The sequence below is a fragment of the Leucopleurus acutus genome (assembly GCF_964270905.1).
Source record: "Leucopleurus acutus genome assembly, chromosome: 20".
NCBI lineage: Eukaryota > Metazoa > Chordata > Mammalia > Artiodactyla > Delphinidae > Leucopleurus > Leucopleurus acutus.
In genome coordinates, this window is record NC_139162.1 from 419,809 (window position 1) to 435,519 (window position 15,711).

At 61.7% G+C, this 15,711-nt stretch overlaps 2 protein-coding genes across 3 annotated transcripts; one reads left to right on the forward strand and one right to left on the reverse strand.

The window, feature by feature from the left end:
• The first annotated feature begins 2,243 nt into the window (after positions 1 to 2,243).
• SPATA2L (spermatogenesis associated 2 like) lies at positions 2,244 to 5,613 on the forward strand. Its single transcript, XM_082862379.1, has 3 exons — positions 2,244 to 2,301; positions 2,524 to 2,827; positions 4,667 to 5,613. Exons 2-3 carry the CDS (start codon positions 2,525 to 2,527, stop codon positions 5,579 to 5,581), a joined length of 1,218 nt encoding a protein of 405 aa, XP_082718505.1. The 5' UTR covers positions 2,244 to 2,301; position 2,524; the 3' UTR covers positions 5,582 to 5,613.
• A 901-nt stretch (positions 5,614 to 6,514) lies between these two features.
• Positions 6,515 to 15,406, reverse strand: CDK10 (cyclin dependent kinase 10; the record flags this gene model as incomplete). Of its 2 annotated transcripts, none has more annotated exons than XM_082862540.1 (13): positions 6,515 to 7,205; positions 7,405 to 7,457; positions 7,684 to 7,823; positions 7,905 to 8,028; positions 8,415 to 8,474; positions 9,055 to 9,124; positions 9,281 to 9,333; positions 10,674 to 10,741; positions 10,842 to 10,923; positions 11,061 to 11,163; positions 12,346 to 12,417; positions 13,035 to 13,107; positions 15,320 to 15,406. In XM_082862540.1, the coding sequence occupies 13 exons, from the start codon at positions 15,404 to 15,406 to the stop codon at positions 7,099 to 7,101; spliced, it is 1,092 nt and encodes a 363-aa protein (XP_082718666.1). In that variant the 3' UTR covers positions 6,515 to 7,098. The 2 variants fall into 2 exon arrangements, with proteins under 2 accessions (XP_082718666.1, XP_082718667.1); XM_082862541.1 differs by having other exon boundaries at positions 15,358 to 15,404.
• Between the last annotated feature and the right edge of the window lie 305 nt (positions 15,407 to 15,711).

The window sequence follows — 15,711 nt, forward strand, 5'->3', positions numbered from 1 at the left end:
ACACGAGGCCCAGCCAGCCATGAAGCCTGGGGAGGATGACCCCCTGCTCCAGGCCTTGGCGGTCTCAAGGATGGGATTTTAAGCCCCCTTTCATAGAGCAGGTGGACGATGGAGCAAAGCCTGACCGTGGGCGCTCCTGCTGGCTTTGGGGAGCTCTCTGGAGGCGCTGATCAGACGGCCTTCCTGCTGCTGGCTCTGGGCCAGTCCTTCAGCCTCTCCCAGCCTACAGCCTTTCCTAAGACGGTGAGTGATGGATTCTTCACACAGAAAATCCTCCAGATCAACACGAAAAAGGCAGGAGCCCCAGTCAGGAAAATAGCAAAGGCTGTGAACAGGCTGTCTTCAGAAGAACTTTAAAAAGCTCATCAGCATAAGAAGAGGTGTTTAAAGTCATTTTTAAAATCAAGAAATGCAAATTAAAACACTTACAAGACAGACCTTCCCTTGCGCTGAACTGGTGAAGATGAGAAATCTGGATGAGGAGGAGAGGGGTGTTGCCTGGGAGACTGGACCCAGCCGCGCAGTGTGCTGGGCGGTGGTCCAGGGAGCTGCGGTCCTGGCCAAGGTAGGTATTAACTGACCCTGCCACCCATCTGCTCCGCCCGGCTATAGCCCAGGGTCACAGGAGGACCCCTACGCAGCTGGCGCTGAGGCAGTGTGGAATCCGCCCCCCTGCTGTGTAACAAGCCAGCCCACTCACTGGCTTAAACATGCGACAGCCATTTGCTTTGCTTGTGAAACTCCCACCTCGGCAGGGTTCAGTGGGGACATCTTGTCTCTGCCCCACCTGCAGCATCAGCTAAATCAGCTTCCAAGTTGGGGTGACCCAAGATCAAGGGGTTGGAGTCATCTGGAGATCTGTCTACACGTCTGCCATCAGCGAGGGCCTCGGCTGTGGGAACAGCCGTGGCGTGGGAGGCCTGCATTCGTTTCCTGTAACTAGCTACTGGGGAGCTTAAAACAACAAAAATTTACTCCCAAAGTCCTGAAGTCTGAAGTCAAGGCGTCCACAGGGCCGTGGCCCAGCAGAGTGCTAGACGAGAACCCTTTCCTGCCTCGTCCAGCTCCGGGGGCTCCTGCAGTGTCTGCCTGTAGCTGCAAGCCTCTGCATCCATCATATGCCTCCTCCCGAAGTACGTAACCTTGCTCCTTACAAAGACGTCATTCTGACAGGGGTTAGGGTCCACCCTAATCCAGTCTGACTTAGTCTTAACTTGATTATAGCTCCAAAGATCCTATTTCCAAATATGTTCACATTCCCGGGTTCCATGGAGTTTGGACATTATTCAGCCTTCATTATTCGGCCCCTTCATGCAGCTGCTTTCCTCCCAGTATGTGGCTAGGTCCCAAGATTGAGCGTCTCAAGACAGCAAGGCAGTTTTATGACTTAACCTGGAAAGCCATGCAACGTCACTTCCATTCAACGGGTCTTCTATGGGACTACTCCTCTAAGGGAGGACGGTGCAAAGACCTGCTCAGGTTCGAGTGGCACACTGAGACAGAGCCATGCTCCCTGGAGTAGCACACAACAGTTAACAGCAAACACCTGGGGCCACGCAAACAGCACTCAGAGCAGGAGCGGAGAAGCAGGGCTGGATACAGAGCAGAACGTCGGATCCGGCACCTGGAAGCGACTCTGACCTAGGCAGAAAAGCGCCTTCACGCCGCCTCAAAGAGGCCCGGGTTGCTGATTTGTTGGGTTTTTTTGGTGGGGGGAGGAGGGTGCGGCGCCCCCAGCAGTGGGAGCGCGGAGTCCTAACGACTGGACCGCCAGGAAAGTCTCCTGAGGTTGCAGTTTTAAATGACGCTGAAACGCCCGGCCGGCTTCCACCTGGAGCACTGGCCCCGCCAGAGGGCGGCTCGACCCCTCCCTCCCTCCCGTATCTGGTCAATCCCGCTAGGCAACGAGAAGGGTCCTGTCCCTGTTGGGGTAGCCCCGCCCCCAGGAGATTGCCCCGCCCCGCGTCCGGTCCCCGCTCCCGGCAGGCGCACGAAGAGCCACGGTACCTGCTTCCTCGGCACCCTGGCGCTCCCGAGGGTCCAGCTCAGGAGGTCGGCGCCCGCCTCGGTGGGAGCGTCCGCGGTGTGCCCCCTGTCCTTGGCTCCGCAGTCCGTGGAAGTTCGTGCTCCCGGGCCCTCACCAGGCCCCGCCCTGTCCGCGTTGGCGGAGGGGGCGGTGCCCGAAGAGACCCCGCCCCTAACGTCACGGCCGAGGGGTGGAGCCGGCCCGACGGAAGCGAGGTGCTGCTGGAGAGGCCCGAACAGAGCAGCGGGCGCTCGGGGACTGCTGGTGAGAGACAGGTAGGGCTGTCGTCCTCCGGGCCCACAGCACGATCTGCTGGGCAAAGGGGTCTCTGCTCGGGAAGGGAAACTCAGGTGGCGTTCGTCTCCAGGGAAGGGGGTGCTGTAGATACCAGGGGCGCACAGTTGGTGGGGGACCTGTGGATGCAGGCGAGGGCTCTGGAGGCGCGCAGCGGGCAGGGAGGGGCCTCTGCGTCCTGATACCCTATTCCCGCCCGCCAGCATGGGCAGCAGCTCGCTGTCCGAGGACTACCGTCTGTGCCTGGAGCGCGAACTTAGGCACGGCCGCGCGGGCGTGTGCGGGGACCCATCGCTACGCGCCGTGCTCTGGCACATCCTGGTGGAAGACTTCGACCTGCATGGGGCGCTGCAGGATGACGCGCTGGCACTACTCACCGATGGCCTGTGGGGCCGCGCCGACCTGGCCCCTGCGCTACGCGGCCTGGCCCGCGCCTTCGAGCTGCTGGAGTTAGCCGCCGTGCACCTGTATCTGCTGCCTTGGAGGAAAGAGTTCACCACCATCAAGGTAGGGCGCCGAGCCGAGTGGGGGCCTCTGCCCAGGCTACTGGGAGTTGGCTACCATCGGGACGGTGGCTACCGTCGGGCCTAAGGGATTTCACGTGTCCTCAGAGGCTGATAGGTTTCAGAGAGCTCAGTGTGCTGAAGGGTCCTGGGCGTGTTGGAGCATCTCTTGGCCGAGGTTCCCCTTTGTACTCCTGGGGCTGAGAACATGGGGTGGGTGGAGGTCACCCGTTTGGATACCTGCCTTCCGAGGGGGATCCTGGTCCTTAAAGCTTGCATCACTGCCCTCCCCAAAGTAGCCTTGTGGCCCCAGTTACCATAGAAATCCTAGGACAGACACACAGGAAGGACTGGGCATTCCAGGGTCACCCTAATCTCTCCAGGAGAGATTTGTGGCTCCATTTGTGGAAGATGACATGGTTATCCCCTATGAAGTAGGCAGGGGTGGGGGTGCCCCTGCATGTCCTAGTGGAGCCGGGCTAAACTAGTACCTAGCTCACCCCACAGCCTGGGTAGAGCTGGGCCCAGGGCCGGCCGGGCCCCTCCAGGTGAGCTGCAGGCTGGCAGGAGGGGGCAGGCTGTCTTGTGCTCTGAGCTAATTCAGAAGAGTGGGAAGGTAATGATGTCACTGGGCACGTGGGCGTCCGCCTCCACTGGTTGCCATGGCAGCAGCAGCCTCTCTCAGTGAGGTGAGCCGTGGAGCCCACTGCTCCACTGGGACACCTGCTGTTCTGAGGTTCTAGGACTTTCATTCATCCGTTCAGACGAGGGCAGGATGCAGCCCCATGGGGGGCCAAGAGCAGAACAGACAGGCCTGATCTTGACACGCTCACGGGCTTCAGCACTGGGCAGACCTGGATGGGGTCTGCTTCTGCCGGCTCTGTGGCTTGGGGCAAGTTACCTAATCTTTTGGAATCCATTCCTTCCTCCATGAAGCAAACACGAGGACAGTCTAGCGCAAGGTCCATTGTGAGGGGTGAAAGCCCAGCCCTGAGAACAGTCTTACAGCAGTACCCCATCTGTGGAGGTACTCTCATCAGCTGTAAGCAAAGGTACACTCACAGGGTCCCAGGATCAAGGAACTGTAGACACGTGAGAGACACATTATCGCCATCCTAGGGACGCTTCTAGTTCCTTTGCAGCCTGGAGCCTCCAAAAACTACAGATGTTCCATCCGTGTGGTGGAAAGCTGCACAGCTGGAGAAGTGAATGGCTAGGCCTCTGTCATGTCAGGGAAAGCTCTCAGAAACTGGAAAAGCAGAGTTCAGAATGAGGCGTTTAGGAGGCTACCTGCTCAGAGCAAATAAGCACCTGTATTCTTTGTGTGTTTGCATGACCACTCAGCAGGTACACGGGAAACTAAAGTAGCAAACCCCCACAGGTGAGAGGAGGTGGAGGGGACCCAGAGGGCAGCGAGATTTCTCAACAGGGCCTCTTTATTTAGTTTGTTCTATGACCCAGGTGAAATGTGTTAGATTAAAAAATTGTGATGCTTGGGCCTACCTCAGCCAGTGAGATCAGTTTCTGGGGGTGGCCCTGAGCATCTATGGTTTTTTTGTTTTTGGCCGCACAGCCTGCGGGATCTCAGTTCCCCGACCGGGGACTGAACCCAGGCCCCAGCAGTGAAAGTGCCAAATCCTAACCACAAGACCACCAGGGAACTCCCAGCATGTACGTTTTTAAACAGCTCCTCTGGAGGGAGCCTCAGCACATCCCAGACCGCCTTGGGGCCATGCCGCCCCCTGGGGTGAGGATGGTGGCCCCCAAAGCAAGGGAGTGCAGCTGAGGCGGGGGCAGGTCTGCGGGAGGGTGGGCTGCCGCCGACCGGCCCCCTCCCTTGCAGACTTTCTCAGGGGGCTACGTGCACGTGCTGAAGGGCGCACTCTCGGAGGACCTCCTCATCCAGAGCTTCCAGAAGATGGGCTATGTGCGCAGGGACGACCACCGCCTTATGGTGGCTGCCCTGCCCCCCGCCCGCCAGCTTGTGCAGGTGGCCCTGGGCTGCTTTGCCCTGCGGCTGGAGTGTGAGATCCTGGGCGAGGTGCTGGCGCAGCTGGGCACCAGTATGCTGCCAGCCGAGGAGCTGCTGCAGGCACGGCGGGCCAGCGCGGATGTGGCCTCCTGCGTGGCCTGGCTGCAGCAGCGACTAGCCCGCGAAGAAGAGCCGCCACCTGTTCCCCCCCGTGGCTCCCCGGCCCGGTGCCAGGCCCGGCTGGACCTGTACCGGGACCTGCAGGAGGATGAGGGCTCAGATGAGACCAGCCTATACGGGGGACCCTCGCCAGGCCCCGACTCACCCCCCTCGGAGCTAGCCTGCCAGCCTCTGTTCTGGGAGCAGAGCGCCAGACTGTGGGGCGTGGGGGGCGGGGCCTGGGAGGCTGAGGCCAGCAGCCCGGCCTCGGAGGAGGAGCCCGAGGCCGAGGCCTTCTCCCTCCTCTCACTGCGCCAAGAGCTGCTCAGTCGGCCCGGAGACCTGGCCGCCCCCCAAGCCCCTGGAGCCCCTGAGCAGGCCAGCCCCCCCCGAGTCCCCGAGCCCCCCGGCTACCAGACACACAGCTGCCTGGGCCCTGGCGCCCTCCCCACCCTCTGCTGTGACACGTGTCGCCAGCTGCACACTTCCCACTGTGCCACCCTGGCCACCTGCCGCCCGGGCCACCCTTTGCGCGCCCTGCACGGAAACCACCAGCGGCGCCTGTGGCTGCAGCGAGCCCAGGTGGACACCTTGCTCTACGATGCCCCTAGGCCCGCCTGGCCCTAGGCCCAGGGCTTTCTGGAGACATGTTCCGTGGTGCTTTTCTGGGCCTCATCCCTCCTCAGACCCGGGCCACTGGCCACCCTGCCCCTCCTGCCCCCCAGGGGTGCTGAGCACAGCAGCAGGTAGGGGGGCATGGAGACTCAACCCCGCTACGTGAGAGGTGGGGGCCGTCTTCCTCGGAAAGCTGCCGGCCCGCCCCCAGGGAGCACCCTCTCCCTCCTCTCCCACCCCTCCCCGGCCCCACCACTGGCCCCAGCGCCGCAGCTCCTGACCTGCTCCCTGCAAGTGCCCAAAGGGGTGCTCCACAGAGGAGTGTCCTTGGGGGCTCAGGTGACCTCATGAGCCCTGGAGCTTTGCTAAGACCATTCTAGGGGCTCTGCCAGGTGCATGGCTGACCCGGCTGAGGGGACCTGGTCCCCCATGGGTGTCACAGACCAGCACTGAATGAGCTGAGTGCTGGCCTGAGACCAGCCCCATGGGCTCCAGTCAGAGCTGGGCGGGGAAGCTGGACCCAAGGACAGAAGAGAAATGATCTAGTCTCCAGCCAGAGTGAGTGCCCAAGAGTTCCAGAGAACAGCAGGCGGGAGACGGGGAGCCACGGAGCCCGAGAGGCTGTCACCCCACTTCCGGGTGGAGCGTGGGGGCTTCTGAGCAATCAGTACCCCAGCAGCCTCCCTGCTACATCTTCCTGCTGTCCGGCTTCGGAAGGCAGGGTGAGGGATCTCCAAGGCTCCCACCCCAGAGCCCACCTGGGTCCCGTGGTGAAGATGCACCAGCTGCCAGCCGCCAGCCCGCTCACAGGGCTGGAGGGGGTGGGTCTGCCCACCTGGGCCTGGGGTGGGGCCAGTCTTGTGTGTGGCCCCTCCCCCCACACCTGTCACGCGAATCACAACCTCAAAGTACATTAAAGGACGCTGGATCCAGCTGTGTCTGTGAGGAAAGCGTTTATCTCTCCGAGGCCCAACCATGTCCCTCCCCAGGAGCCTCAGTGGGGAGTGGGCACAGGGCACAGCCCCCAATCCAGGGGCTGTCCCTCTGGTGGGCTCAGAGCTGCCCAGACCCTAGTCCACCAAGCTGGCGACACCCCACACCCCACCCCTCCTTCCCACTCTGAGTCCTGCAGCCCCAGCGGGGGGGTCACTGTAGCCTCTCCCTTCCTAGGCCGACCCTGGGGATCAAGTGGGGACAAAAGTGACCACGTGGGGTCTGCTTGTCCCAAGCCAGAGACACCTCCTGAGATAGGCCCAGCCAAATTTCCTCCTGGGAAGTGAGGGTCTGAGGGCTTGGCAACAGGTGGACCCAGCCCAGCCACCAGATGGCAGAGCCATGAGATGACAGAGCCACCAGGTGGCGCCCGGCAGGGTGTCTGGGCCTGCAGGACGCACCCACCGGCATCCCCCATGTCCACACGGTGCCATTCTGGGGCAGCGGTGGGCAGAGGTGCAGGAAGCGGTGCAGTCAGCTGGAGCAGCTGGTCGGTCCTGGCCGAGGGACAGGCCGGGCCGCAGGGGCCCCCGCCCTCAGGGCTTGCAGCGCCGGCTCTGGCTCTCAGCGCCTGAGGATGTGGCCGGGGCAGCACGCTTGTTGCGGTGGTGGGGGAAAGTGGGCATGAGCTCCGGCTCGCAGGCTGCAGGGAGGGGGCTGCTCAGCGCCGGATGGGGAGGGCCCCCCACGCCTCCCTCTGCTCCCCTCCTGGCCCTGCACGCGGTTCCTGCGGCACGAGCAGCCCGTGCCTGCTCGGGCCCCACTGCCCACCTGCCCAACAGCGGCCCCGGCCCGGACAGGGACCCCAGCCAAGCGCTGGCCAGGGGGTGGGGGAGACTCACGCAGGGGCTTCTCCTTGAAGTAGGAGCTCTCCAGGCAGTCGCCAGCTGTCGCCCTGGAGAGAAGGCCTTGCCGTTCATGGGGCCTGGCCCATCTCCCTCACACCTGCCCCGCACGGCAGACAGCTGGGTGGCAGGTAGGGACCGGGGGCCCAGAAACCGACAGGAGCCTCAGAAAGGGCTTCATGACCTGGGCGGGCAGAGGCCCAGGCCTCACAGGCATGTCTGGGAGGGGCCCTCTCAGTCACGGCGCCCCTGCCCGCCCGCAGGCCGGGTCAGCACCTTTTCTTGGGGTCGTACATGAAGAGAAGGTTCAGCAGGCGCAGGCCGGCCTCCGAGAGCCACGGGAACTTGTGCTTCAGGTTGTTGTAGGGCTGCTTCCTCAGACTGTACTGGCTCACCAGTGGCAGCTGGGAGAAGCCCTGTGTGGGGGAGGGGGAGTGGCAGCTGCAGGCTGGCGGCCGGCAGGGGGCAGGAGAGGGGAGGGCAGGGCCGGCACTCACCGGCCAGATGTTCTCACTGGGTGTCCCCAGCAGCTGTACGATCAGGTCCACCTGGTGGATCTCGGAAGCGCCGGGCAGAAGGGGCTTATGGGCCAGCAGCTCGGCCAGGATGCAGCCCACGGCCCTGCAGGGGAGCACGGGGCCTCGCCTCAGCTCCTCCGGCCCCGCAGAGCACCACTCCGCCGGGCCCCGGCTCCCGGGCGCTGGGGTCAGAGGACGGGGGCAGAGCTGGGAGGAGGCCACGACGGGAAGGCAGGTGACCACTGGGTTCTCCCCCCGGGCCACGTGAGCTGGCACCAGCAGGCCTCTCTGAGTGGCCACAAGGGCGGGTCCTCAGTGATGGGAGCCGTGAACGCCGAAGCCGTCTTACACTGCCTCTCGGGACCCCAGGCGCAGGCCCACCTTCCTGGGAGTTGGGAGGCTGGCGAGACCCCAGCCCCACTCCTGCCCCGCCAGCTCCCACAAGACCACCCCGCCCTGCCCAAGGCCCCGGGTGCATCCACCCCTCACCACATGTCGATGCTGGTGGTCTGCGTGGTGGTCCCCAGCAGCAGTTCAGGGGCTCGGTACCTGCGAACAGGAGCCCCCACCTTGGGTCTGGCAGTTCCTCTCCTCTGGCCCGGCCTCCACGAGGCACCGTGGCTCTGCACCAGCCTACCCACCGGCCACCACCGGCCCTGAGAGCCAGAGTCAGCCTGGACAATGGAGCATGAAGCCCAGCTCGGCTGTCCCTTCCACTAAACCCGACAAACACAGCACACGAGGCAGCAGCTGCTGTCACTGGATGGCTCCCGCGTGCAGCAGTGTCCTGTGCTGGCCCGTTCTACACAGGTCGGGGCTGAGTGACACACGGCAGAAAGCATCCTGCCCTAAAGCACAACCCCGTTCTTCAAAATGTCGAGTGAGAAATAATTACAGAGGACATGCACTGTTCTGTCCTCCCGTCGGTGGAGACACCGCCCCTTCCGAGCAGCTCAGAGCAGCACCCCGTCTGGACGGGGCAGGTCCTTCCCGGTGGCAGCCCTGCTCGGCCTCAGAGCCATCCACACCCAGCCTCTGAGTGTGTGCAGCCCCACAGCCTAAAATCCTCCAAGGTCCTTGGGCAGCTTCAGCGTGACCCCCCCACTTCCCACGGTCCCCAGGGACTCACCAGAGGGTGACCACCTTGGGGGTCATTGGCTTCAGCGGGATGCCATAGGCCCGGGCCAGGCCGAAGTCCGCTGGACAGACGGGAGGGAGAGTGTCACCCAGTGAAGACTGTCCACTGACGTTTGCAACCAGCTTGTAGCGTGCAGGTGCTTATCGGGACCGGCCTGCCGCCCCGTCGAGGTGGCGCTCATGGAGGCCCCCACCAAAGAGCCAGCACCTGCACCCACCTGTCTTCACGCAGCCCTTATCCGTCATGAGCAAGTTGGAGACCTTCAGATCCCTGTGACAAAAAGAGACCACCAGTGCTTCCCAGGAAACTGCGTGGGGAAAGAGGCTGTCACCGTCGCAGTGACGCTTAGAACATTTCCCCATACGTCTCCTCCTGTCCGTCGCAGTGATGCTTAGAACATTTCCCCATACGTCTCCTCCTGTTTGCGCTTTTTTTTTTTTTTTTTTTGGTACGCAGGCCTCTCAGTGTTGTGGCCTCTCCCGTTGCGGAGCACAGGCTCCGGACGCGCAGGCTCAGCGGCCATGGCTCAGGGGCCCAGCCGCTCCACTGCATGTGGGATCTTCCCGGACCGGGGCACGAACCCGTGTCCCCTGCATCGGCAGGCGGACTCTCAACCACTGCGCCACCAAGGAAGCCCCTGTTTGCACTTTTTAATTTTTTTTATGTGGACTATTTTTAAAGTCTTCACTGAATTTGTTACAATATTGCTTCTGGGTTTTTTTGGGTTTTTTTTTTGCGGTACGCGGGCCTCTCACTGCTGTGGCCTCTCCCATTGCGGAGCACAGGCTCCGGACGCACAGGCTCAGCGGCCATGGTTCATGGGCCCAGCCGCTCCGCGGCATGTGGGATCTTCCCGCACCGGGGCACGAACCCACGTCCCCTGCATCAGCAGGCGGACCCCCAACCATTGCACCACCAGGGAAGCCCTACTGCTTCTTTTTTATGCTTTGGATTTTCTGGCCGCGAGGCATGTGGGATCTTAGCTCCCCGACCAGCGATCGAACCCGCACCCCCTGCATTGGAAGGCAAAGTCTAAACCACTGGACCGCCATGAAGTCCCTGCACTTCTTAAAAATAAGGAGGGCAGGCAGTGCAAGGCGATTTGGCAGCTGGGAACACCAGAGAGAGCTCTCAGTAACTTTCTGAGAAACTGGCAGAGGCGGCCTTGAGCCCAGGTCTGACTTCCAGGGCTGTGTCTGATCCCCACCCAGGCCATACGAGCCACCGAGGGCACACGGAACTGCTGCCTGCAAGGTCCTGCCCAGGCCTGCAAGACCCTCCCCTCTGCCCCTCCAGTCTCTGCCCTTCCTGGCCTGCCTTCCAGTAAGGCTCTCTCCAACGCAGCACTTCTCAGAGCCTGACTCGCTCACACCATCGGCCCCCCAGAGGAGAAAACAGGTATTATCTGCTCTTGGACCATCCGCCAGGAGCAGTCACAGAACCTCTACTGCATCGAGGCTGTGCCTGCTCCTCTCCTGGATACTGGGCAACGTCAACTGGCACTGGGTCAGTACTGGCAGTCACACTTCCCCCATGTCACAAACCAGCACTCCTCTGGAAAAATGTTTCCTGAGGCCCCGCCCCCTTCCAGGCCCGTGAACCCCGCCCACCTGTGGATGATGAAGTTCCGGTGCAAGTACTGGAGGCCCCGGAGCACCTGCAGCACGATGCACTTGACCTGTACAGGGCCAGGATGCAGGGTCAGGGCAGCCTGCGTCTGCCACAGTGCGCCGAGCAAGGACGTGGGAAGCCCGCCACCAGAGCCCGCAGCCTCAAACCTGCGCCTCAGAGAAGGGTGTCGGCATGTTCTCCAGAAGGCTGGCCAGGTCCTGCTCACAGTAACCCATCACCAGGAAGATGCTGAAAAGAAGAGGGGGAAACGCAGGCCACCTCCCACCTCCTCCCAAGTGGGCCAAGGGACCCTCCTGGGGCAGCAGGAAGGGTAAGAGGGAGGGGCGGGCAGGACCCAATGCGGGGGCAGCAAGCGGCCCACTCACCTCTCCAGGTGGTTCCCCACAACCACCTCCTTCAGCTCCACGATGTTCGGATGGCGGAGGCGAAGGAGAAGCGTGATCTCCCGAAGGCTGCTGATGGGGACCCCTGCAACCCAGCGCGGCCTCAGCGAGCCCACCCCTGCAGTCAGGACCCCCTGACAGCCTCTGGGACCGCCCCCTGCAGACAGGGACCCCTGACAGCCTCTGGGACCGCCCCCTGCAGACAGGGACCCCTGACAGCCTCTGTGACCCCCCCCGTGCAGACAGGGACCCCTGACAGCCTCTGTGACGCCCAGTCCTGCAGACAGGGACCCCTGACAGCCTCTGTGACCCCCCCCCGCAGACAGGGACCCCTGACAGCCTCTGTGACGCCCAGTCCTGCAGACAGGGACCCCTGACAGCCTCTGTGACCCCCCCCCGCAGACAGGGACCCCTGACAGCCTCTGGGACCGCCCCCTGCAGACAGGGACCCCTGAGAGCCTCTGTGACCCCCCCCCGTGCAGACAGGGACCCCTGACAGCCTCTGTGACGCCCAGTCCTGCAGACAGGGACCCCTGACAGCCTCTGTGACGCCCAGTCCTGCAGACAGGGACCCCTGACAGCCTCTGTGACGCCCAGTCCTGCAGACAGGGACCCCTGACAGCCTCTGTGACCCCTCCCCCGCAGACAGGGACCCCTGACAGCCTCTGTGACGCTCCCCTGCACACAGGGACCCCTGACAGCCAGCTACTCAGTGAGCCCCCAACCCCTGTCTACATCCCCTCTCAGGGACCCCCATGCCCGCCGCTGTCAGGGCTCTGCCTGCTACTTCAGGGAGAAGCAAGGCCATCCTAACCAGCACCTTTAACTCTTCCCTCCTTCATCAAATGCAAGCAGCACCCTGTACTGACCCCTGTGCATGGCAGGTGGCCCCCAGTGCGCCCAGCACAGCCCTGCCTGCACAGGCAGCCACGGGGCTGTCGGCAGGGCGGCGTGGAGCACACAGGTGCTGCCGGCTCAGTCTTGGGTGGGAAAGCCCTGTGGAGGGGTGACGCTGAGCTGAGACAGAAGATGAGGCAGTCACCCAATGGGAGGGTGAAGGGGATGAACCGCACAGGGCTTAGGGGGGCTGAGGCCTAGACTGTGTGGCAGGGGCCAGGCTGCAGCCCCCAGAGATCAGCCTCCTTTGACCATCATGCAGACACCCTTGGGAAAGCAGGCGTGACTCGGGGGTGGGCCTCAGGCAACTCACACCTTCCTCCCCCTCCCACGTGAGCTCAGAGTGGTCCGGCGGCCCCTCCGCGCTCACCATCCTTCTCCTTGTCCATTCGCACTTTCTTCAGGGCAACAATCTCATCCGTTTGGGTATCCCGGGCCCTGTCTGCAATGGAAACTCCTCCAGGATAGGCTCCAAGCCCGACCCCACCGTGTGGCCTCCTGCCCCACAGGGGCTCCCTTCTTTTCCCCCTTGACTGCTGGGTACCCTGTGGCAGCCCGTCCACACTCCTCGCAAGCAGCACCCGACCCTGCGAGATGTGCTCCCTGGGGAGTCCTCTGGCTTGAGCTGGTACAGGGCCCCTGGTTGTGAGAAGCTCCCTGTAAGTTTTCCTTCTTAGAGCTGGTATGCAGATCACTGCTTTGTGCTCTGTGGTTACTATGTTCTAACAGCAAATAAGGTAGCTTATCTTGAAAAAGGAACTCTTATTTTGTCAAAGCTGGCTCCCCAAAGCACTGTGCTAAATTGTGCATCTTCCAAACCCGTAGCAGTCTGACGCACACCAATGTCCCAGCTACTGTGGATGCAGCTCTGGCTATACCAGCTACCTCTACTCACGGGTACACGTTAGCAACCTGATGCTTGTGTTTATTCAGGAGTGGTGTGAAATCTACGGCAATTACACCAGGGATTAGAGGTCACCTGTCCCCTCCTTCCAGCCCCGCCACAGCTACTGCTGGGACAGTCCCTGGGCGCCCAGGCCTCCCACCGTGGCCACTCACACACAATGCCGTAGGTGCCTTCCCCAATGCGGTTCAGCTTCTCAAACTCCTTCACGCTCCGGCACCGTCCCAGCTGAAAGAGAGAGGTGCTGGCGGTGAGGGGATCCGGCAGCTAATGGCACCAGAGATGGATATGGACACGCAATTGGTACCAAAAAGCCAGCTTGTGTCCTGCTCACCAAACAGAAAGGTCACCACACACCTGGGTTTGCAGGTGAGAAAATGGGGTGATGATGCTGGCCTCTTTGAATGTGATATCAAAGACGGTCTAACCACTCCCTTTCAATTCCATGGTCCAGATGTGTGCTGCCCAAAAGGAGGAACTGCCAGCCACATTTGGTTAAAATTAACTAAAATGAAAGTAAAAGTCCATTTCTTCAGCTGCATAAGCCATGTGAAGCACTCGATGGCCCCACGCAGCTGTGGTGACCATCCTGGACGATTCAGAAAACAGAACATTTCCACCATCACAGAAAGTCCCCTGAACAGCACCGCTCTAAATTATGCTCTGGGGTTTTCTCCGGCAGTCCACTGGATAGAACTGCGCACTCTCAGTGCCGGGGGCCTGGATTCAATCCCTGACTGGGGGAACTGAAATCCCACAAGCTGCAGGGAGAGGCCATAAATAAAGAAAGAAAGAAACAAGCAAGCTCTGGACGTGGAAAAAGCTTGAAGAACTTCTCAAAGCATCTACCAAGCACAGTGGAAACACTTCTGCGGCAAAAACTGTCTCAGTCATCCACACATTACTTCTTCCTTTGGGTTATGAAACTGCCCAGGGGCACATAGCCACCCAGCTGGTGGCCACAGTTCCCAGCCTCCCTTGCAGCTGGGTGTGACCATGTGACTAAATCCTGGCCAATGGGATGCGGGCAGAAGGGACAAGTGCAACTTTTTAATCAAAGGAGGCTGCTTGCTGCTCACACCTTCCTGCCCCTTGAGGCAGGCTGGGATTTGGGTGGGGCACAAGTGAAGCAAAGAGAAAACCTGAGTGCCTGGCCCACCTGTGAGGCGTTAGGGGAGCCAGACATAAAGTCCTGTACTTACGCCACTGTATTTTGGGGTCTCCATATTCTAGCAGAGAGCCTGTACCCTAATACACCGTCAGTTGTAGCAGAATCAATGAGCACCTCCCCTTGGGTCGGAGAAGCACGTGCGGCAAGGTTCAAGTTCTAAGAGCCCTTCTTTGGACTCCCTGCCTCTATGTATCTTGCCCGCCATCCTGGGGAACGGAGTCAGAGTCACCTGGCCTGTACTGAAGCCCTTCCACGGTTTCAGCTCAACCTAGTTGTCCTCTCTCTCCCGTGACCCCCTGGTGCTTCTTGTGCGCTCTGTGCTTCGCGGGACTTTGCTCCTGCTGCTGCCCAGGTCTGGCAAGAACCCTCCTCGTCTCTGCGTGTCCAAAACGCACTCACACTTACCCGCCCAGCAGAAATGCTACCGCTTTGCAAAACTGCTTCCTGGCCCCCAGCTGAAAGCATTCTTTCTCTGAAAAATCCCGACACTTTCGTCTCACAGCACCTACTATTGTGCACTGTCCTCGTCCGGGTATGTCTTAACTCCCCACTGAGAGCAGCTGCTGCGTGTCTCGGTGATGAACGACGGCGGCGGACGGCTCAAGGGGGGGGTCCTGCGCTCACTCAGCCAGTATGTTAGGATCCTTACTGGGCACTGAGGCGGCCTCTCAGAGCACCAGCAAGTGTTTAAAACAATCCGCCGCCAGGGTTCACACCTGCCCCTGCACGAGCCGTCTACCTTGGAGAAACCACCCAACGCCCCTAAGCTTCACCCTCCTCACCTCTACAAAGGGTCCCCGAAAAGACTAAGTGACAGTTACACACGCAGAGGCCCCACACGGAGCAAGGCACAAACGAAGCTGCCGGGTCACAGGTGGGGCCCCGCGCACGGTGCACCCACAGCCCGGTGGGAGACACGCCTCCAACTCTTCCCATGGCTACTGTCTCCGGACACAAGGCGCCCGTCCCCGGCACAAAGCTAAGAAACGCCCGCGCCGCAGCGCGCTCTGGCCTAGGCGGCCGGAGGCCAGAGAGCCGGCCCTTCCCTCGCGCGGGCGTCACACGCCCCGGGGTCTGCGGACCGGCCGGGACCGGAGTCCCGGGCGGCCGCCGCCAGCTTCCGCGCCTGTCGCGAGGAGCTCTGGGACTGTCGTTCCCGCTCTCGCCGGAAACCTGGCGCTTTAGCGCGACACTGAGGGCCCCAGTGCGTTTCGGCTCCGCCCTGCCGCCGGCGAGGACACATCTACCCCGAGCAGCCCGTCGTCGCACCCTGTGCTCTGGAGGCACCGTGAAGAAGCCTTCCTTACGGATACACTTCAGACGGATCTGTTCCGGCTCCGGCTCCGGCTCCCCCATGCCGAGCTCAGCCCCACCCCACCCCACCCCACCCCCCCCACTTCCCATGTGCGCAGGCGCAGACGGATATTCCTCGGAGCAAGCGCATGGCCTACTTCCGGGGCGTCCCCTCCTCAGCAACGGTTACCAAGGAAACCTCCCGAAGACCCGACCCCACCCACGAGGACCTCAACTCCTACGATGCACTCGAACTACCAAGGTTCTAGCTTTACTTTAGTTTTTTGTTTGTTTGTTTTGCGGTACGCGGGCCTCTCACTGTTGGGGCCTCTCCCGTTGCGGAGCACAGGCTCTGGACGCGCAGGCTC